The sequence below is a fragment of the Ixodes scapularis genome, unplaced genomic scaffold (genome assembly GCF_016920785.2).
Source record: "Ixodes scapularis isolate PalLabHiFi unplaced genomic scaffold, ASM1692078v2 PGA_scaffold13__105_contigs__length_92229423, whole genome shotgun sequence".
Taxonomy (NCBI): domain Eukaryota; kingdom Metazoa; phylum Arthropoda; class Arachnida; order Ixodida; family Ixodidae; genus Ixodes; species Ixodes scapularis.
In genome coordinates, this window is record NW_024609839.1 from 33,263,038 (window position 1) to 33,285,048 (window position 22,011).

The following is a 22,011-nucleotide window of genomic DNA, read 5'->3' on the forward strand; positions in this document are numbered from 1 at the left end:
TGTGCGATTTCAAACCTTCCAAAGCTACATTCACGCGCACGCTTCACATGCTTGCACCGCTATAAAAATTATGTCTGACTTTTTATTGAAAACGTGCTTACTTCTTGTTGACTCTGATTACTTTATTTTGACTCTGACTTCCTGTTGACATGGTCAACGGAAAGTTTGTTCATTTTGTGTTGAAACTTTTCTGATGATTATCTTCAGCCCGAGTCAAAAGAAAAGCTGTTGACTTTCTATACACTTTACGTTGATTTTTTTCTGTTGTCCCGCCTCCAGCGCGAGCCTACTGCCCTTGACAACGCTTCGGCGTTTGTGCACCTCGACCGCGCGCGTGCAGTCAAAGCACGACGGAAGGCATGGGCGCGTGGTGGACGCCAGGCGTTCGAAAGGCACACCCTGCCGTTATGAAGTGATTATAGTGACTTCAATAACCATATTAAACTAGTCAACTATTAATAAAGAAAAGCAAAATAACTCTTTTAAAGTGGAGAAACTGCCTCGACTCGCTTCGTCCTGAGTGGTGCTATGTAGAGAAGCGATAACATTTATTCTACAAGCCGTTTCTCTGGATGTTGTTTTAGCGACTGCGGCGAATTATTATAAGTTGTACCAATGCTTTTTAGGAAGAGATGTCGTCCACGAACTTCGAAACACTCTATTCCCTTTGACAGATTCCTGGAAACAAAATTCCAGCGCTCATTTTTTAGCTTTAATGTGTTGCATGTTGCAGCACAACCTCAAAAATACCAGTCTTTCGTTGAAAGACAAAAGAAAACTAATTTTAAAGCTAATTAAACGATCTTTCAATGTGCACTCGGTGGATGAACGTGGAGCCTATTTGGGAGGTAATCTAGTACTTTTTGAAAGTAATTTTGCCATCTCTGCTTTCAAGTATTCGTAGAGAGATTGTAGGGGCGTTTTATATAAAAAAAGAAAAGAAATGCGTTAGCGCATTGTCTTTACCAGTTTCAAAAAGAAGCGACCTTTCTGGATGGCTGCCTGTAAGATTGGGATTGGTTGTTATACAAGTCGGGCAGATGAGTGCGTATATAAGTGACGATGGTTTCTAATAAAATCAGTTGAAAGCGCCTATCCTGTCGTCCTTGTGCCCTTATTGTCCTCGTTTTATTTGCGCTTTTCTTTTGTTTTCAGAACACACAGGCTTTACTCTTTTTGGCATGCTATTTAATGCCTCAAATGGAGGTTATGCCAAAACCAACTAAATGTTTCTCCACTGTCCAGTGGGGTGACATTCTGCAGCCTGCAAGTCGAGCTGGCAGTCTAGGAAACCCCGTATTTTGCGAGTTTGTGTTGCTGGCACGAATTTTTAAGCATTCATACCACACTAATGAACTTCTCGTAACCCGTCTGTGACAAGCTGTACATCCCCCATATTGCTAAATCTATAATCTTGTAAATTTAATAATATGGAGGTTGTAGAGCTTGTTTTCAGTTTTGCTAACAAGCCTCTTAGCCTCAATTTAAAAATTCAATTACTTCGCAAAAAAATCGTTCAATGAAAATTGTAACTTGAGTTGCTAGCTGATCTTCTAGTAACATATGTTGAACCAATTTTAAGGCAAATCAGTGGCCATCAAACTTTTGCTCGATGTCCTCCAAAGACAGGATAACTCCCTTAAATCCCATTCTAGTTAGGTTATGTTGATTAAAGGCCGTGGCTATTTCTGTGTTCTCACAAAATAATATAACATGTATTGATGTCCGCAATGTTACTTCCTGAAGACAGCTGATTTAACGAGGGATGTCGGAACAATAAAGACACTTATTTCGATTTTTTTAAGGAAGTGATATCATAGATGTCAAAATAATGTTTGAGATATTTTGACGGTGGATGTTGAAATAGTCAATGCCTTTATGAAACAAGACCTAGCGCCTACTCCAGCATATAAAACTGATACAAATAAAATATGTAAATAAGCAAGCAGCTTTGATTTCTTATGCATTTAGGAGCGCACATACCCTCAAAAAGGCAGAATAATCAGATAATCTATAGTATCCATATTCCTCAAAATAATCATAAATGCTAAACGACTCGCGAGATTGTTTAATTTTTTTAATGCATATTTCTTTGTGTCTCAGTAATTACCCAGAACTACAAAGCCCACTTACGTTACCAAAATATTATTAATATGGCAAGCCTGTTGTCGAAACCAAGTCCAAAAAAATTTATTCATTGCCTTCTAGTAAACATAGTATCTAAATTTCACCAATTTATCTCATCACCAAAATTCCTTCGACTCCTCGGTCAGACGTCATGGGCCCAGCGACAGCAAAAGAACGCCAAGTAAAGCCAATCATGTACAATAGTAATGCACAGGATGACAAAGGTAGAGAGGTCTTTCAATTGTTCTACTTCCAGTGCCAGTTTCGAGAATGCCCCTCTAAAGAAGGTACCCTGCCGTCCTCATTGTGTGAGTGATTACACATCTGTGAGTTACTATACAGAAACTAAGAGGATGCACGGACAAGTGTAGCTCCCATGTATCGTTTTCTTCCAGACTCCTTTATTGAAAAAGTAAAAATGAAAAAAGAACCGAAACAATTCAAGCAGTATCAACAAAAATGAAAAAAATAAAGGCTCAACTAGTTAGGCCTAAAAAGGCCTAGAAAGGCCTAACTTCTATGTACAGTGAAACAAACATGAAAGGAAGGTTTGGGGACGGATGTGCTGGGAAGAGAGAAAGGACAAGGACTTCCAAAAGTGATCTTCCCGTGACAAGCGAACCAAGGTGCTGTCGTTTCGGCGACTTTCGAGCGATCCGGGAGGCATTTTCTGAACCGCTCACTTGAACAGGAAACTGAAACAGGACACGGGGAAAACGGGACGGGAGGTGGAAATCAGTATCAAGATGGATCAGTGAGCTAAACGTGAGTCGGTGAAGATGAATAAACTGTGTTAGACTGACTGCAGCTTCGTAACACGAGACGTACGGCTTCTATACTTGCCAAGGGGGTGCGGAGGCTCACGAAAGAATGCAAGTTGAGACAAGGAAGTCACTCAAACGGAAGAGCAAGTGTATAAAAAGCAGAGTGCGACGAAGCAAGCAGGATGCAATGAAGTGTGCAAGCAGAAAATTTCAATTGAACCAATCGGGAGCGCGGAGTTAGAAAGCTATAGCAAAGTGGAGCCTCAAAAGAAATTTTTAAGGAATTCGGACAGGCTTGCAAAAAGAGTAAAGCAGCCCCTAAGAACCAAAGCAACACAAATTAAGCCGATACCGACCCGAAGATCCGTCGAATAGTCATGCAGAGAGGGATGCATAAACAATTTTTGGATGTTACCACAAATGATAGCTCAGGTTAGGGGAAGTTATACGAGAATTTGCGGCCCGACAGCGGAGGAAATGGATAAGAGAGGCCGTGTTGATGAGCAATGGCAGCAACGGCGGCAATGCACTAACTTCGGGCAAACTGCATTGCTTTGTGGCAAACGTGCATGCACGTGCGAGACAATCTGTGTTTACCGCACTCAGGATGGTCGCGTCTTTTCTCAGCTTACCTGTAGGGGTAGCCGTGCGCTTTGGAGCGGAAGATGGAGAGGAGGAAGCTGAAGAAGACGGACATCAGGAGTAGCCCCACAACAGCCATGACTGAAAAGACAAGAAGATCGTTAGTGCCATTGCCGCAGCGAAAATGAGTTCAACACGTCAAATTCCTAAAATCGAAGTACTCTAGTCAGTGAGAGCTTAGGAAACGCAGGACATGGCTTAATCTTCTTACGAGATTCAACCTTTGGCATTCTCATTGACTAAGCAGCCTCGTTGGCTTCGGTGTAATAATAACATACTCGGTAGTCGTCGGGCCCCGCATTTCTGCCAGTGACTAGAGCACTACGAATTTGAAATCTCTCTTTTTGAAACAAGGCGCATCGCTTCAAAGGCATTGTAGCACCTATTCAAACTTGAATTTCGAGCAACTAGGGAAACATTCATTTAAGACGTCAATAGTACAAAAATACATAGCACGCGCAAGTTTTATTTGAATGGTTGAATTAAAAGGATCGTGCACGCTTTAATGTAAACTTGTTTCAATCAATGAAAGTAAGTGAAAAGAATCAGCAGGAGAAGTATCTTTTGTTCCTCTTATTAACAGATTGCTCTTAGCTCGCCGGCGGATCGAGTAGACGTACCTGAGATTGAGATGATAGCGGCACTTTTCGACATCGCAAGGAGGAAATTTGTATTCTCAATTTCCGGGCCTTGCATAAAAAGTTAGCGCCAACTGTGGCCTTGAACGTTTGTATGTCGATGTTGTTAGGCAAGCTGACATAGATCAGAAATGTTTGCTGCTGCGCAGGCTATCTATGCCGGTGCGGCCGTGGTCTATACAAAATCCTTCTGCTAGCAGCCGCACCGTGGTGCCACCGTCTCGGTGCACGCCTTCCGCAGCTTCTGCTTGGCCCCTTTCTACGGGGTACACATTCTGTCTAGGTCTTAAAATTCGGAGGAACAGCATAAAAGAAGCTCAGGTGGGTCACTCGATCGCAACATTCGCACGTTCTGACAAGATTCGGGAAGTTCAAGCTGTTGAAATGACCGACTGTTCTCAAACTGGGTTTCCAGGCACCCGGGTTCCCCGAAATACCCTAGGGGCTCCTTGACGTTTTACGTTCCCTCAAAAAACCCTGCTCCTAGTTGAAGTGCTCTTCCAAATTAAGCATTAATTTAGAGGACCCGAGCCGTCTACGCATGCATAAGCATGCAATAAACTCTCCCTGGCGTGGGCGTCATTGTTTATGAAGTCTACAGGCTTCTGCACTGCTTTAGAGGGGATGCTGGTCTTCAACTTTTTGTTTTTCATTTATTGTGTTGCAATTCAGTATACTAATGCATTTCTCAGAGGCGATTCTAAATAGGCAATTAGTTTTCGAATAGCTTTACTAGGTCCCGAGTTATCAATAAATTTGTAATTTCATTAGGTCCTCCTTACGGATTCGCTTGCATAAAATTCTTCAGAATATATCGCAAGTTTTCGTAGAATGCATTCTTCAAGACATGTTTTGTGCAGTGGTGCTATTTTAAGCCTGATTTAACGATATTACAATGGTAAAAAAGATTTGCAATCAAGTGGCACAAAACGGGAGGTTATGTCTTTTTGAGACTAATTAATTAAAATTATTGTACGACATATAAAGCAAAAAAAACGGTATCACCGCACAAAGCATGTCTTGAGGAATGCAATCCTATAAACATTTCTGATAAATTCTGAATATTTACGATAATGACCCGAAAAGAAGACCGAATTAAAATTACAAAAACTATTGATAAGTCAGGATCTAGTAAAGCTATCTGAAAACTAGATGCATATTTGAAATCACCACTCAGAAATGCATCAGTCTACTAAATTTCAACACGATGATTGAAAACTAAACAACAGACAGTTAAAGACCAGCATCCCCCCTTACTGCACCGATACTGTGACCAGGACGAGTTTGTCGGTTAGTTGTTGAGAGAGATGGGCATTCCTCAAGAGTGGAAAGTTTAGGAGCCCTCAAGACCCCGAAATACTCACTTTTGCGCTTCTTCGGGTCACCCTTCGACTCTGCGGCGTCGTTCATGAGAATCATGCCGAAGACGACAGCAACGTCTGGAGTGAAGTCTGTCAAGGAATATGGCACGCCCCCGTGGCACAACGACCACAGGGTTACTCAATGCCCAAGAAAACGCAGCAATTTTTTCAGCTCTGAGATATGTATGAAACAATTAACTTGGATAAAAAAACCTCTGAAATTATTTTATTTTTGCTGATGTCATGCTTTAAATTTCTAGAATTTGCATAAACCCTTTTAAATTAAGAAAAACATTCTTAAAAAACAGTTGCTTACCACATAAATTTAGGTGGGTGCCTAATTACCTAATGTGCCCTATGTTACATTAAAGAAGGGACTTTATGAGATTTATTTGCTTTCTTTGTCAACCTGCATTTGAGTGTCAGATGAAATACTTCTGTCTTTGTTCTCTTAAGATTAATAATTGAATTGCTTGTATTAAATTTTGAAAGCCTGGTTTCGTTGCATTTTACTAAACAACAAAATCTCCAGCTTACGCAGACACGGCCATATTCGGAGCAATAACCCAACATTGCTTTTAGAGTGATAGCTTTACGGGGAACACTTTGCAAAGGTACAAAACGAGCGTGTTGGTAACGGTAATTAGACATGAGGAAGATACAAAGAAAGGGGGGACGGACAACGAAGACTTCCAACTAGCAACAACATTTATTGACCCGAAGTTTGCATATATAGGTGAAGGAGGGGAGGGTGAAAGACGCTACACTGGAAAGTGGAAAAGCGATGGGAGAGAGTGTAGAGCCAGGGAAATGAGGGACGATCCCGTGGGGTAGACATCTAATCGCTCGGAGCCGCTGAAACGAGGGACGTCAGCTCTGGCCCCAGGAAGTTTATCTCCCTCCTGGATAAGCCTATGGACGGGGATCCGAAGTTGTTGTGACTGCAGTGCATGGCGAAGGCCTCCATGATCTCTCGTCCGTATCTTGAGGCGTGACCTCCAATCCTGGTGGTCGAGGGAAGGTCGGCCGAACAGGGTTCGCTGCACTCAGAGGTGTGTTTGGCAATCGGGTGGTAACAAATCTCTGAAGTGTCGGAAGCGGCTTTCTTGATCTCGTTTGCATGTTCCCTCACCCGATCGTTTAGGCATCGGCCCGTCTGTCCGATGTATTTAGCACCGCAGGACATGGGAATCGAATACACGCACTCTTTGCAGCAGGTTACATAATTGGTCTGGTGCTTTTTCTGGCACGGGGGCGCTGGACCGGGGTTGTTGACCTTTCTACAAATAGAAGCTAATTTGAACTTGCAGGAAAATACAACGTTGGTGTTGAAGCCGAGCGCAATAGATTTCAGGCGATGTGAGGTGTTGTGTATGTAGGGGATGCACGCGAAGCGCGACTTAGGAGGGAGGGGTTTGGACTTCTGCCCCGCGACAAGTCTTTTGATTGTTGTTTCAATCAGGTCTCTCGGGTATCCTGCCTTTATGAGGCGACTAATCTGCTTGGATAGGCTGGGGGCGGAAAGGTGCTGACAGGATTTAACCTTTGCCGAAGCAACTAGATTTCGAACGATCCCATTTTTTACATTCCTTGAGTGTGAGCTGTTGAAAGGAAGAACGGGCTTAGAGGACCTCTGCTGGTGAGCCCAGCAGATACCTTTGCTAGTTGGGACCAACCTGAGATCCAGGAACTGTAAGCCCTCAGGGGAGGGGGCCTCTTTGGTGAACGTAAGCCCATGTGAGTTCTTCTGGAACACGGTCTCTATGGCTGCAGAGTCGGAGATGGTGGAGTGTAGGATGAGATAATCGTCAACATAACGAAAAACCTTCGCACCGGGAAAATCTCGTTGAAGGTCCGCCTGAACTTTGGCGTCAACATAAAACAGGTAAATTTCGCTGAGGACGGGAGCCAAGCAAGACCCGATACAAACGCCGGCCCTTTGTATGTACACTTTACCCTCATATTCAACAAGCGTTGATTGGAGATACAGTTGTGTCAATTCGAGAAATGAGGACAGCGAGACGCCACATGAATTTTGAAAGTCTATGACACCTGTCTCGTGGATGGCGTCAGAAATGAAGCCCAGGAGGGTCTTCACGTTTAGGCTATAGTAGAGATCTACAACATCGAGCGAGAACACTCTTACAGCTTCAGTGCCGGCGTGTAACTCGTCCAGCACGGGAAGGAGATCTTCCGAATTTCTTAGTCTGAAAGGTTGGGGGAGCTCTAACGTAACGAGATGTTCCTGCAGAAACTTCGCCAAAGGCCTCTGCCAACACCCCGTCTCGGATACAATGCTGCGGAACGGTTCGCCTGGTTTGTGGGTTTTAGCAGAAAAGAAAATAGAGAGGTATTGCTTCGCTGGGGCAAGAACGGCACTTTTTAAAGAAGGGAGGTTAGATGAATCGCACATTGCCTTCACCCTGGACCTGAGGGATCCGGATGGCCGCGTTTTGAGGCCGCTAAAGTTCTTCTTTAGGGCCTCGTCGGATTTCTCTTGCATTTGTTGTTTGTTCAGGATGAGGAACTGACCCGTTTTGTCAGCTTGAAGTAAACTCAGCTCACCGGCCTGAAGTTCTTTGATGACTGGCGTAGAGGCGTTTTTGGCTGTCCTGGTCAGTTCGTCATCCTGAACAAACAACAAATGCAAGAGAAATCCGACGAGGCCCTAAAGAAGAACTTTAGCGGCCTCAAAACGCGGCCATCCGGATCCCTCAGGTCCAGGGTGAAGGCAATGTGCGATTCATCTAACCTCCCTTCTTTAAAAAGTGCCGTTCTTGCCCCAGCGAAGCAATACCTCTCTATTTTCTTTTCTGCTAAAACCCACAAACCAGGCGTGCCGTTCCGCAGCATTGTATCCGAGACGGGGTGTTGGCAGAGGCCTTTGGCGAAGTTTCTGCAGGAACATCTCGGCACGTTAGAGCTCCCCCAACCTTTCAGACTAAGAAATTCGGAAGATCTCCTTCCCGTGCTGGACGAGTTACACGCCGGCACTGAAGCCGTAAGAGTGTTCTCGCTCAATGTTGTAGATCTCTACTATAGCCTAAACGTGAAGACCCTCCTGAGCTTCATTTCTGACGCCATCCACGAGACAGGTGTCATAGACTTTCAAAATTCATGTGGCGTCTCGCTGTCCTCATTTCTCGAATTGACACAACTGTATCTCCAATCAACGCTTGTTGAATATGAGGGTAAAGTGTACATACAAAGGGCCGGCGTTTGTATCGGGTCTTGCTTGGCTCCCGTCCTCTGCGAAATTTACCTGTTTTATGTTGACGCCAAAGTTCAGGCGGACCTTCAACGAGATTTTCCCGATGCAAAGGTTTTTCGTTATGTTGACGATTATCTCATCCTACACTCCACCATCTCCGACTCTGCAGCCATAGAGACCGTGTTCCAGAAGAACTCACATGGGCTTACGTTCACCAAAGAGGCCCCCTCCCCTGAGGGCTTACAGTTCCTGGATCTCAGGTTGGTCCCAACTAGCAAAGGTATCTGCTGGGCTCACCAGCAGAGGTCCTCTAAGCCCGTTCTTCCTTTCAACAGCTCACACTCAAGGAATGTAAAAAATGGGATCGTTCGAAATCTAGTTGCTTCGGCAAAGGTTAAATCCTGTCAGCACCTTTCCGCCCCCAGCCTATCCAAGCAGATTAGTCGCCTCATAAAGGCAGGATACCCGAGAGACCTGATTGAAACAACAATCAAAAGACTTGTCGCGGAGCAGAAGTCCAAACCCCTCCCTCCTAAGTCACGCTTCGCGTGCATCCCCTACATACACAACACCTCACATCGCCTGAAATCTATTGCGCTCGGCTTCAACACCAACGTTGTATTTTCCTGCAAGTTCAAATTAGCTTCTATTTGTAGAAAGGTCAACAACCCCGGTCCAGCGCCCCCGTGCCAGAAAAAGCACCAGACCAAATATGTAACCTGCTGCAAAGAGTGCGTGTATTCGATTCCCATGTCCTGCGGTGCTAAAAACATCGGACAGACGGGCCGATGCCTAAACGATCGGGTGAGGGAACATGCAAACGAGATCAAGAAAGCCGCTTCCGACACTTCGGAGATTTGTTACCACCCGATTGCCAAACACACCTCTGAGTGCAGCGAACCCTGTTCGGCCGACCTTCCCTCGACCACCAGGATTGGAGGTCACGCCTCAAGATACGGACGAGAGATCATGGAGGCCTTCGCCATGCACTACAGTCACAACAATTTCGGATCCCCGTCCATAGGCTTATCCAGGGGGGAGATAAACTTCCTGGGGCCAGAGCTGACGTCCCTCGTTTCAGCGGCTCCGAGCGATTAGATGTCTACCCCACGGGATCGTCCCTCATTTCCCTGGCTCTACACTCTCTCCCATCGCTTTTCCACTTTCCAGTGTAGCGTCTTTCACCCTCCCCTCCTTCACCTATATATGCAAACCTCGGGTCAATAAATGTTGTTGCTAGTTGGAAGTCTTCGTTGTCCGTCCCCCCTTTCTATGTATCTTCCTCATGTCTAATTACTTTGCAAAGGTTTCGACCTTGTCTCCCAGTCGTCGCCGCTACGCAAAAACCCCTCTCCACTTTTGGCGCGAGGCCAGGGAAGTGGGTTTTCTTGTCGGCCATCCCGCCAGTTACGGTGCTACGAAAGGAGTCTTCCATGTTGTCTGCTTGAAAACGTTTTCTCAAACGTCCCTCGCATTATGCGAAATCCCACTTTGGCAGTATCCAGTTGCTGCGCGTAATGTTAGATCGTTTTAGAAACTTCCATCGCGCTTACCCAGGTAAGGTACGTGGCATCACCACCTCACCCGCATTGCGCGACCGTGCAGCTATCGCTTTTGTTTCTCCACACATTGTGGGCCAAAAATACAACTTTTCCTTATGGGTCTCTATATGACCGTTTGTGCATAAACTGGGGATTTTCACATTTAGTTAGAGCTCAACGATATAATATAATATAATAAACAATATATAAAGAAAATATAATACAAGCAATTCAATTATTAGTCTTAAGAGAACAAAGTAAAAGTATTGTAGCGAACACATAAATGCAAGTTGACTAAAAAAAACTTTCAGCCTTTCCACTCTGGTGAAGAAGGAAGACCAGCGGAGCTGTACAATGAAAAGTAATGGCCGGCCAGAAGTCGGTAAGCCAGAGTGGAAAAGCTGCCACCATCTGTGAGCGACGGCGACAACCAGATACGTGGCTTGCCGCCGTCGCTCATAGATGGCGGTAGGTGTCCAGAGTTTGGAGTCTTCATTTCTTTGCGAGGGACACAATCCTGGGGAAACTAGGCCTTAACAGCTCCACGGTAAAAGAAAAAAAAAAAATCTTATAAAGTATTTTTTTTTTTTTTAGCTCCTATTCGGACTCAAAATGGCATCTTTCAATATTGTGTGGTAAGACACCGTTCTTTTAACATGTTTTTCTTAACTGCATAGGTTTTATACAAATTCCAGGAATTTAAAGCATGGTATCCACAAAAATAAAATTTATGTTTTCACACACAAAAAAAATTTTCTTGGAGTTCGGAGGCTTCTGTATCCAAATTAATTTCTTCGTACATAACCCAGACTAAAAAAAATGTATGTGTATCCCGACTGCAGCGAATAGTCGACAAAGTCAATCATGAACTTGCTTCGATTGAAATTACCGTGTCAGTCATGCAGGGAAAGGTTCAAGCCTGCACATTTTTGCAGGGAAAAGTTTCACAGGGTAAACCCACATTTTTTGCGAGATACCTCTGACGAAAGTTTCAGCTATAGTTCCAGGCGAAGACGTCACAAGTGCAAGCACATTGCCCCGATCTCGCATGATACGAGCGCACATGCTTGGTGAGGGATGTTGAAAGCCCTCAGCTCACTTTCACAGCCTCTGCTACGCTCGCGACTAAAGTGAAACGGAGCCTAGCGGCAGCCACTGACAGAATGAGAGTGACGGAGCATCTCTCATGGATTCCCAGCCTGCGTACGTTGCCTTTCTTCACAATTTAACCGAGCGTGCAAGCTCGTGGCTTACGAGACGTCGAAGCATTGTCCAAGGTAGGAAGCTTGTACCGGAGGCGGGACAACTGGAGCTCTTCTTCTCCTGTTAGCGACTACAGCTGAGGGCAACGGTTTTTCTGGCTTCTTTTAAAGCGGCCAAAAGGTTGGTGCACCCCGTGAATAGACAATGCAAGATGCAGGAAAAAGGATACTGAGGGCAATCACGATGTAGGTCTCGACGATCAGCTGGCCTCCGCTGCTGCTGTGAATGTAGGCCTGCAAATGAAAGGGCGCAAGGTTAGCCGCCGCCTTCCAGAATTGAGGTCTTAACGAGCGCATGAAAATCTCGAAGCTTCCAGCACCCCAACTCGGGGGGAAATGGATGATGCCATTTCCAGGAATGGAAGCCAGCTTCATCTTTTCGTTGAGAAGGTGTGGGAGCAACAATGATGCCACTTTAGAGCAGCAAAAGTTCCGCTATGGAGTGGCTCAGGAGCCACAAAAGCAGATTTTTGTAGCAGTACAAGTAAATCTTGGGGATGGTTACCCAGGTCAAACTTGGGGCTCATAGGTAATGAATGTCACGGAATACTTCCAAGCACTATTTACTGAAAGTACACAAATCCTTCCATCGCCCCCTTCCTCAAACGCAGATTTAGAAAGCAGCTTTTGAGGAGGAAGAAGGGAGGGTACTGAGGGGAGGGTATGCTCCTCCTCCTTATCCATACCTTCTTCTTCTCCTCCTCCTCGTCCTCCTTTCACGTGCGAAATGCGCGTCGTCACGTGACGTTTCGGTGAAGTCATGTGACGTTTCGGCGCGGTGCATCATGGGACGTTTCCTATAATGCACTGCACGGTTACGCCAATGCCGCTCAGCCGGGAATGGGCGCCTAAGAGCTGTGCTCTAAAAGAACCCGGTCCAAGTGGGCTCAAACCCTTTTAGTCCTCGTGGCAGCATCGTTCGTTCTCAACTCCGCTAGGGAAGTGGCAGTAACCTAGTATGTTTTCAGTTTGATACTGAAGGACCATTAAATTTTTGCATTATGCATCTATTAACAAAGCAGTTAAAGACTGCAATTCTTTGTTGAATCTTTTAGAGCGCAGCTCTTAGGCACACGTTTCAGGCTTGAGTGGCGTCGCCGTAACCACGCTGTGTATAATGGGAAATGTCACATAATGCAGTGCGGGCATCTCACTCGTGACCCGCACGTTGCATTATGGGACGTTTGCATTAGGGGAGGAGGAGGAGGAGGAGAGGAAGAGGAGGAGGAAGTGGGAGGAGGAGGAGGAAGCGGTGGAGGAGGAGGGGGAAGAGGAGGAAGAAGGAGGAGGGGCGATGCCAGCTACCCATTGTTTAAGTAAGTGACATCGGCACTCATAGATCACAGAGAGAGGCACGTATGAAAACAGGGTGTACTCGTTATCCAAGTAGCCATCTACATGGATACGGGTCTGTGCTGTACCCATCACACTCTGTGGCACGTCAGACGAAGTTGGTAAATTGTGTGCCACCAAGGTCGACAACGGCTTGCTCATGCCCAGTTAAAAATAACCATTGGGTCCAATTAGTTATTGACAATTAGAACCAATGGGGAATCCTATCTGTGATTTCGGACTCCTAGTTAGAAAAAGTCAATTGGCTCCAATTAGTTGTCGACAATTAGAACCAATTGGGAATCCTATCTGTGATTTCGGACTCCTAGTTAGAAGAAGTCAATTGGTTCTAATTAGTTATCGACAATTAGAACCAATGGGGAATCCTATCTGTGATTTCGGACTCCTAGTTAGAAAAAGTCGATTGGTTCCAATTGTCGAAATCTAATTGAACATCACCAATTTGAACCAGTTCAGCATAGTCAATAGGATGCAACCAATTGGAAAAACATTTTTCTGCTTTCGGACTCCCAATAGGAAAAAAGCAATTGGTCCAACTGTTCAAATCATATTGACAGATACGAATTGGGACAACTATTAGTGTTTGGATATTCCAAACTAGAAAAAAGTTGCAACTAAATCAAACTTAGATAATCACGAGTCTTTATTTAACTTATTAAAAATGATTTCTTGCTTCTAGCATCGTTGTTTTCTTCCAGGATAGCAGCTGCAGCTTCCCTAAAATAAAGGATAAATATGCATTAAATGACCTTATGGGACTATAAATGTTTAAATCAAGCTTAGAAACATTCTAAACTTTTTTTTTTCGCTGCAAAGAAATTAGTTGCAGTGGTATAAACCTGCAGGCCTTGCATTAAAAGGCAAACATCCCTGGGTGACTGAAACACTCTGGTCAAAATTAGGAGATGAAGCTTTTGCCGAGACTGGGCTAAATTTGCATCTGGGATGGTTTAAGACTACGAAGTTTCCTATGAGCCTGTGAGACATATTCTTTGCTATAAGGAGAAAAAACAGTCAATTCAAAGGGATCTCTGATCTCTGGCCAGTGCACCTGAAAAATGCTTAAAGTGTACATGGGTGAAAAAATAAGTGTCTTTCATATCTCGAAAAGAAATCATGAATTGTAGGCTGTGTTCCAAATCTTACTCGAAGGGATCCGAGGCAACGCTGGATGCGGGTAGGTTTTTGAACTTACCCTGAGTGAGACAGAGTAAATTATGAAACATAGCTGCAAATAGTCCGCCGGATGAGATGCAAAATTTTCGGCACCTACTGTTATTTTATTAAGAAGTCCTCAAATTCTGGAGGTAATGACCCGACATCACCGACCGACCGACCCCCCCACCCCACTTCCCACTCATCGAAAATTCCCCCGAAATTGCTTAATTTTGAATCCCAAAGCTTCAATTTTTGAAACTGTGCCCAGTCAGTGTTTTCAGCAATTCATAGTTTAGTTTTGAGATGCTTAAAACGCACTTAACTTTCCTCGCGCATACCCAACAACTTCCGAACTGATAGCTGCCCGGAAAATTTTCTTCTCTAAAGCTATATATTCACGCTCGTATCGTTCACTGAAGATCAAGCAACGAGTGTCTCAGCAGATCTATACTTCGTTTCAGCTTCGCTCCAGACGCCGCCAAAGCTACAAGCGCGAGCTGCGGGCTTTCAGCATCCCTGCCAAGCACGCGCGCCGGTGCAGTGCAAGCACTGTTCTGGGCCACATGCTCACGATTGTAGCATCGGCTGCGTCTGGACCGAAGCTGAAACGAAGTATAACAATCCGAAACCCCCAAATTGCAGCGCAGCAAGGACAAAGAAAATTTCTTACCTTGCTCCCATAAACGTTTGTTGCCAATCCTTCGCGCTCTAAGAAGCTGGCAGGTCAAATGAAGTAATTATCACCGCACCATTGAGCACTCTGCAGCAGTAAAACACTAAAAAGAACTTTCTTGAATCATTGCCAGAACCATGCCAACCATGCCACGAATGCCGTGCACGCCATCGGCGCCATGTGCCTCATGCATAGGGGTGTCGCGAACTTTTGTCGAACCAGATTTTTAGGTCGAACTTTCGGGGTTCGACTGGGTCGAACCGGTTCGACGAACCTCCGAACTTTTCCCCAGATTTGACCGGTTCGACTTTGTGGACACTGTGGCCAGACCTTGATACAAGCATGTCTAGGTTTGGAGAAGTTTTTTTTTATGCAAAGGGTTATTTTATTTTATGAACAGTTGAAAATAAAAGAAACCAATTCTAATCACTAAAGAAGTTAATAACTTAATCTTCTCGTACTGCATTAACTGAAATAGCCAATCAGCGCTGCCCTTAATTCTCCCCATAGCCATTACCATCCAATCCAAAGCCAACTGGCCAGCCTGTCGCGCATGCGCACACGAGTCGAACCTCAATACAAGGTTCGTCGAATTTTCCACTACAGGTTCGAAAAAGTCGAACCCGGTCGAACTCGAACCTCGGCTGGTTCATGCATCCACCCACTGATCTCTATGACAATTGCTGGATCGCGTTTGCCCGCTCCGCGAATGCGGTCACTGGCGGCCATCTTTAGGTAGAGTTATATCACCTCTAGCCAATGTAAGCTGCTGCAGCCGCTATCATCCATCCATGGCAGATAGCGTTTTGGCAGGTGGGTTGGCAGGCTGCGGTCAAAGTAGCGTGAGTGATATTGCCTGCTTGATTAAAATTATTTGACGAAACATGTTTTTAAAACCCGGCGTGAACAGTAGTCCGCTTTTTGAGGACCTGGTAGAAGTTTCACGAAATCGCAGCACCGGGAGAAAAGCAGCACAGCACGTATCGAAAGTCGCATCGAAAGAAGCATCGAAAGCAGACGACGGTACAGAGTCTGCTTTTGATGCGAGCTGCGCTGCTTTCCCCCGGTGCTGCGCTTTCGTAGAACTTTTGCCGGGTCCTCAAAGATGAGGCTACCGTTCACGCCGGGTTTCAAGAATCTGCTTCGTCGAACAACTTCAATCAAGCACGAAATGTCACCCACGGTACAGTGTACTAGATCTATGGCTATTTTTATGGCAGCCTGCCGCCATTGCGCTGTCCGCCATATTACTATGATGGCTAGAGATGATATAACTCTACCTAAAGATGGCCGCCAGTGACCGCATTCCGGTCCATAGGAGGAGCTGGTCAAACGCGATCCAGCAAATAGACATAGAGATCAGTGCATCCACCGTCCTCGCGACGCCATCTTTGCCGCCCAGTGTACACCGACGCTGCCGGCAATTCCGACTAATTCTAGCAACAGTATTTTTTCTTCGTTTTTTTTTTTGTTTTGTTTTTATTTTTTTTATTAAACAGCGTACGACTTTTTTTCCCCTTTTCAAATTGCGATGTTAAAAAAATTTATTGCAACGCAATACTGAAAAAAAAGAAAAAAAAAGAAATTGCGATCTTTGGAAACTTGAAAATTGGAAACACTGAAAACATAAAGTTGGAAACATTGAATCCAATTAGAGTGACCAATTAGGTGACCCAGTGCCAACTGAATTTTATTGATCCTAATTGGGATGACCAGTTGGAAACATTGAATCCAATTGAGTGACCAATTAGGTGGCCCAGTGTCAACTGAATTTTATTGATCCCAATTGACCCAGTGCCAACTGAATTTTGTTGGTCCTAATTGGGGTAACCAGTTGGAAACACTGAATCCAATTAGAGTGACCAATTAGGTGGCCCAGTGCCAATTGAATTTTGTTGGTCCTAATTGGTGTGACCAATTGGAAACATTGAAACTAATTAGAATGACCAGTTGGATGACCCAGAACCGATTGAATTCCATTGGCTCGAATTGGTTCCAATTGAATATCCTAATTGGAGTCAATGGTTTTTTTTAACTGGCTCTGTATCTCTCGCCTACGGCACTCGCCAAATATTTTGTGCAAGACAAAGAAGAACTTCGTACCGGTCATGCAGAAAAACATCCCATTGGCCCCGTGGGACGCGCACTCGCTGTTCTGCTGTGCCATCTCGGGGGAACACGCTTAAGACTAATGCTGAGGAAATCAAAAGCGCCGAGCAGTCTTCGACAGAGCCGACAGAGTATCACGAGCTTCGTAAAAGTGTTGACTTTAATGCTGTTTTGTTCTCCTGCCTTGATCCTCCTGTCCTGTTTCCTGGCAGTGGCAAAATTAGAGTGGAGCTTCCAGATGTGGGAACTACATTTCCTTTCTCCGGACAAGCGTTGAGTGAGAATACCAGAATATATATATATATATATATATATATATATATATGAATGAATATGTGCAGATGAATGAACCATACTTAATTTAATGAATCAAAGAATCGAAGTTTCCAGGAACCCGCCGAAAGCCAAAAATTGGCTTTCGGCGGGTTCAAATCAAATCAAAATACCTCAAGCGAGCAGCAGGAGGAGGAAGAGGAGGAAGAGCAGAGGGGCACGGGAGGAGGAGAGGAGAGTATGGATGAGGAGGAGGGGCATACCCTCCCCTCCTCAAGAGCTGCGCTCTAATTCGGCGTTATATGAGGTTGTAAACGTCTCATTTTTTAGTAAGTCTGATGTTTTTAGAGTGCAGCTCTTAGGCACCCGTTTTCAGCTTGAGCGGTGTCGCCGTCAACGTAACCGTGCGGTGCATTATGGGAAATATCCCATAATGCACCGTGCAGAAAGGAGGAAGTGGGAGGAGGAGGAAGATGAGGGGGAGGGGGAAAAGGAGAAGGGAAGAGGGGAAGGAAAGGAGAGAGGGAGAGGAGCTTAAGGGATGAGGGTAGGAGGAGGAGGAGGGAGGAGTAGCAGGTAAGATGAGGAGGAAAGGTATACCCTCCCCTCAGTACCCTTCCCTCCTCCTCCTCCTCAAGAGCTGCGCTCTAATTCGACGCTACAGGGTGTTGTAAATGGCTTTAATTTAGTTTTGTGCGTTCTAGACAAGTTCTTTTTTTTTTTGTGGCATTTTGTTTCCCGTTTAGCTGCTGGCAGAGCCGTATATCAGGAGAGATTAGGCAATGGGCGGAGCAAAGGCCGCCGCCAGCGCCGAAAACTCTCCCCGCAGTTAGAGCGTAAACTAAAGGTACGACAGCATTGACCTATCAGGAGACCGTGACGTCACAATATTGCAAATGACATTTCAAGCGTGAAATAGAAGCGTTCAACCTCAGCCTCTCTACTCCATCTCACAAATGTCTGCAGTAGAGACAAAGGCACAGGTGCGTGAGCCTAGCTCAGCGACATGCTTTTGTTTGTAGAAGAACTCGTGCATAAGAGGCACTTTCCAAAGCCAAGCGCTCGTGCCTATGCCTTTGTCTGCACTGCTGATGTTCGTGCAGAACGAGTATCGGTAACAGTTTGCTTGGGGCCGGCTTGCTAGAACAGCGCCTAAGCTGAGACTGACTGAAAGAAAACAGTGCAAAGGCTGGGGCGCGCAAGCGTCTTGAGACGCGGAGTCCCGCTCGGCTTGTGCGCTAACTTTGGCCCAGTGCTTTCTTTCCCCGTCTCAGCTGAGACGCTATTTCTAGCAAGTCAGCCCTGGGTTGGGGCGCACGTTCGTTTATTCTACACTTGAATATTGGCGTGACGAAGACCTCACGTGCGCAAAGCTTTCAGTCACCGAGAGCTAAACTTTTTCACTCTAGCAACGCTAAAACGGCTTAAATTAGTCGTGTCACATATTTAGAGCTCATGACCACCGCTATGGGCTGTTTCAAGGCCTGAGGTTGGCCCCGAGATGCTCGCTTATTCAAACCAATGTATGGTCAAACTCTCTTAATAAACGGCTCTTGCTGCTGATATCTGCGCCTAGACCATCACCTCTTGTACTGCTCTGATCCCTATGCCACATAGGAAGCAATGTGTTTTGCTTCTGTCACCCTAGCTGTAAAGGCCGGTGAGACACACTTAATCAAAAAAATTAAAAAGAAACACACAGCCACTTATTTGCCGCGGTTATTGTTCTTGTAGAAGTTCAATTTTAAATCGCAAAAATTCTGACCACTCAGCTTGTAAGTGTAATAAACACCGGAATTCATCTTTAAAAAAGTTTTCTTCTAGCCCGTTTAACGATGCCATAAAGCAAGCGTTGCAAGCAAGTGGAGGACCTAACAAAAGCTGTGGAAAACTAAATGACAGCATTCGAACACAGATAACAATATTATGAATATGAAATGAGTATTCTTCGGGCTTGAAGGTTGCACATACTTATTTATACGGATTCCACGTATCCTTAAATAAAAAAGTTAGAAAAAAACAGCAAATCATTTGTTGTAGTTATTGTTGTTGGAGTTCAATTTCGAATCACAGAAATTCTCACCGCTCAGGTTGTAAATGTAATAAACATCAAAGTAGATCTCAAGGGGGGACATGGCCTGGGAGGGTCAACTTTTGAACCATCGTCTCAAATTGATTCAGATTTTCAGGGTGAATTGAACCTCATTAGGATTGGTGACATCTGAAGTTTCAGCTGTGTAGGCCAATTCTACAACATACTATGCTTAACAAGCTCCAGAAAAAAGTTACTTTATTAGGAAATGTTTTTAGGAAAAATAATTGCAATCTACAAAATGTTTGGTTTAAGGTGAAGTAGAACACCCATATTGCAAGTTAAGGTAAGAATTAGTCGTAAAAAATGCAATTCTAGAGGAAAACAATAACACCCAAAAAGAGCAAACGATTTTAACAAATTTCTTCTGCATTTTAAAATATTCAGTTTTTGTCACAAAGAATTCAGCTTTTTCAGATTATGAGTACCTTAACTTGTTCCTCAGGAAATTTCAGTCCGGGACACCACTGAATGAAATCTTCACACTTCCAAAACATCCAATGATACATTTCCTCATACCACATTTCCTGCCAAAAAGTGAAACTGAGAAAAATGCATTTGAAGTTTCAACTTTGGGTTTCTTTCTTTCCTGCGAGTCCGAGGTAGGCAAAATTCACCTGGCGCGTTGTTAGCACCTTCCTCTTTGGGACTTCCTTGTTCCCCTGGCAATAGCTACCGGCTTGTTTCGTTTCTAGGCGAGCTAACTTGTGTAGCAGGCATTCCCTGACAGATAAACTGGCAAGAACTAAGAGCCAAATCATACTAAGGAAGAGCAGCAGACCAGGAATAGTATCTGAAGTGGAAGATACTGTAAAAGGGTGTTACTGATGATGACACAATATCACGTCATCGGGAAGGACCAATCGTAAACCCTGTTTCAGGTCTCGACCAATAAGATTGCTCATACCAAATTTTCAGAACTTTTTCTGTTTGGATGTATTGGGTCCTCCTGGCCATTGATACTTGTAAACTTGGAAAGCTTCCACGGGCTAAATCTAGAGTAAATGGCACTTCCAATAGGGTCGAGATGTTCTGGTTATGTTAAATGAGCATGAAGCAGCGCTAACTAAAAAATGCAAAAACTTGTTCCCTGCTGACTCGGAGGGCTGCCAACATGTCAAAAATAATTTACTGCGATATAAATCCTGTATTTTTTAAGAAAGAAAGTTTCTGAAACCATTCTTTGGAAGTTAAAAGGTAAAACATATCAACTTCAAAAAAAAAAGTTTTCTTTTCTGAAAAATTTGAATTTTGAGGCAATGTCCCCGAAAGGCTTCCTTCTAGCCCGTTTAACGATACCGTAAAACAAGCGAGGCAAGCAAGTGCAGGACCTAACAAAAGCTCCGGAAAACGAAATGACAGCATTCGGACACGGATCACAATAATATGAATATGAAATGAGTATTCTTGGGGCCTGAAGGTTGCGCATTCCTATTTGTACAGATTCTGTGTATCCTTAAATAACAAAATTAAAAAAAAAAAAAGCAATTCATTGGTTGTGGTTTTTGTTCTTAAAGCTCAATTTCGAATCGCAGAAATTTTCACCGCTCAGCTTGTAAATGTAATAAACGTCAAAGTACATCTTAAGAGAAGTTTCCTTCTAGCCCGTTTAATGACGCCGTAAAACTGAGGCAAGCAAGTGGAGAACCTAACAAAGCTGCGGATTACTAAATGACAGCATTCAAACACTGATCACTATAATATGAATATGAAATTAGTATTGTTGGGGCTTGAAGGTTGCAGATACTTATCTTTATGGATTCCATGTATCCTTGACTGATGAACAAGTCACGAGCAACTATAAAATATACGTGGATGTGCATTGTTTCATTGGCCGAATATTCCGAAGGTTTCTACGATCGAAGAAGCCCATTGTTCATGAACGAATAAATACACACAATAAGGAACGTGGAAAAGCAGACGAAGGTCCAGTTTCGATGATGCTTGCCAAAAAGGTTTTTCTCGTCTTGTTCGTTCTGCTAGCGGGGGACAGCGAATGCTATGCTGAAGATAGCGACATAAAGCTCGCCCAAGCCCAGAACCAGTTTGCCCTCAAGCTTCTCAAGGAGCTGTCCAGCGAAGCACCGAAATCGAACATCTTCTTCTCGCCAACCAGCATCTCCGTTGCACTCGCCATGGTCTACGCCGGCGCCAGGGGCAAGTCCGAAGCGGAACTCTCCTCTGCTCTTGGCCACACCACAGCAGGACTGTCCAGCAGAGAATCTATACTGGAGTCTTACAAAAAGATTCTGGCACAACAGCAGACTGATGACAATGTAAGTTTGATGATAGCCAATGCAGTCTTTGTGCAGAAGAACCTGAAAGTCCTCAAAAGTTACCAGAAGGAGCTCGTTGACATCTTTGCGGCAATGTTCCGGTTGGTGGACGGGGGGGCAGAAAAGTCTGATATGCAATCCGAAGTTAATGAGTGGGTGAAGAACAAGACCAGAGGCAAGATCTCGGGCTTCGAAACTCCTGCAGACGTTGTAATGGTGATTCTCAATGCCATTTACTTCAAGGGGCTCTGGGAGACTCCTTTCAAACCCAACAATACATCCCCCCTTCCTTTTTACAACAAAGGATCTCAAGAAATTAAAGTAGAAACCATGACGAGACTCGGTAAGGTACCGTTCACCTCTGCACCCGACTTTGAAGCCATAGAACTGTCTTACAAAGGGGACAGACACTGCATGGTAATCGTGCTTCCACATGAAAAAAAGGGACTTCCCAAACTACGGGACGCCATAACTGTCGAGACCATTAAAAAAATCCAGGGAAGTTTGAAGAACGAAACTGTCAAGATTCAA

General features: G+C 44.5%; 1 protein-coding gene across 1 annotated transcript in view; it reads right to left on the bottom strand.

The window, feature by feature from the left end:
* Nucleotides 1–2,506: 2,506 nt before the first annotated feature.
* The window catches only part of LOC115325132 (tumor suppressor candidate 3), a 59,124-nt gene continuing 39,619 nt past the window's right edge, over nt 2,507–22,011 (bottom strand). The window contains exons 8-11 of the mRNA XM_029985834.4: nt 11,717–11,780; nt 5,536–5,610; nt 3,524–3,614; nt 2,507–2,822 (exon numbers count right to left, since the gene is read on the bottom strand). Of these exons, the coding sequence (XP_029841694.2) occupies nt 2,807–2,822; nt 3,524–3,614; nt 5,536–5,610; nt 11,717–11,780 (246 nt within the window). The 3' untranslated portion in view covers nt 2,507–2,806. The remainder of the gene's footprint in view (nt 2,823–3,523; nt 3,615–5,535; nt 5,611–11,716; nt 11,781–22,011) is intronic.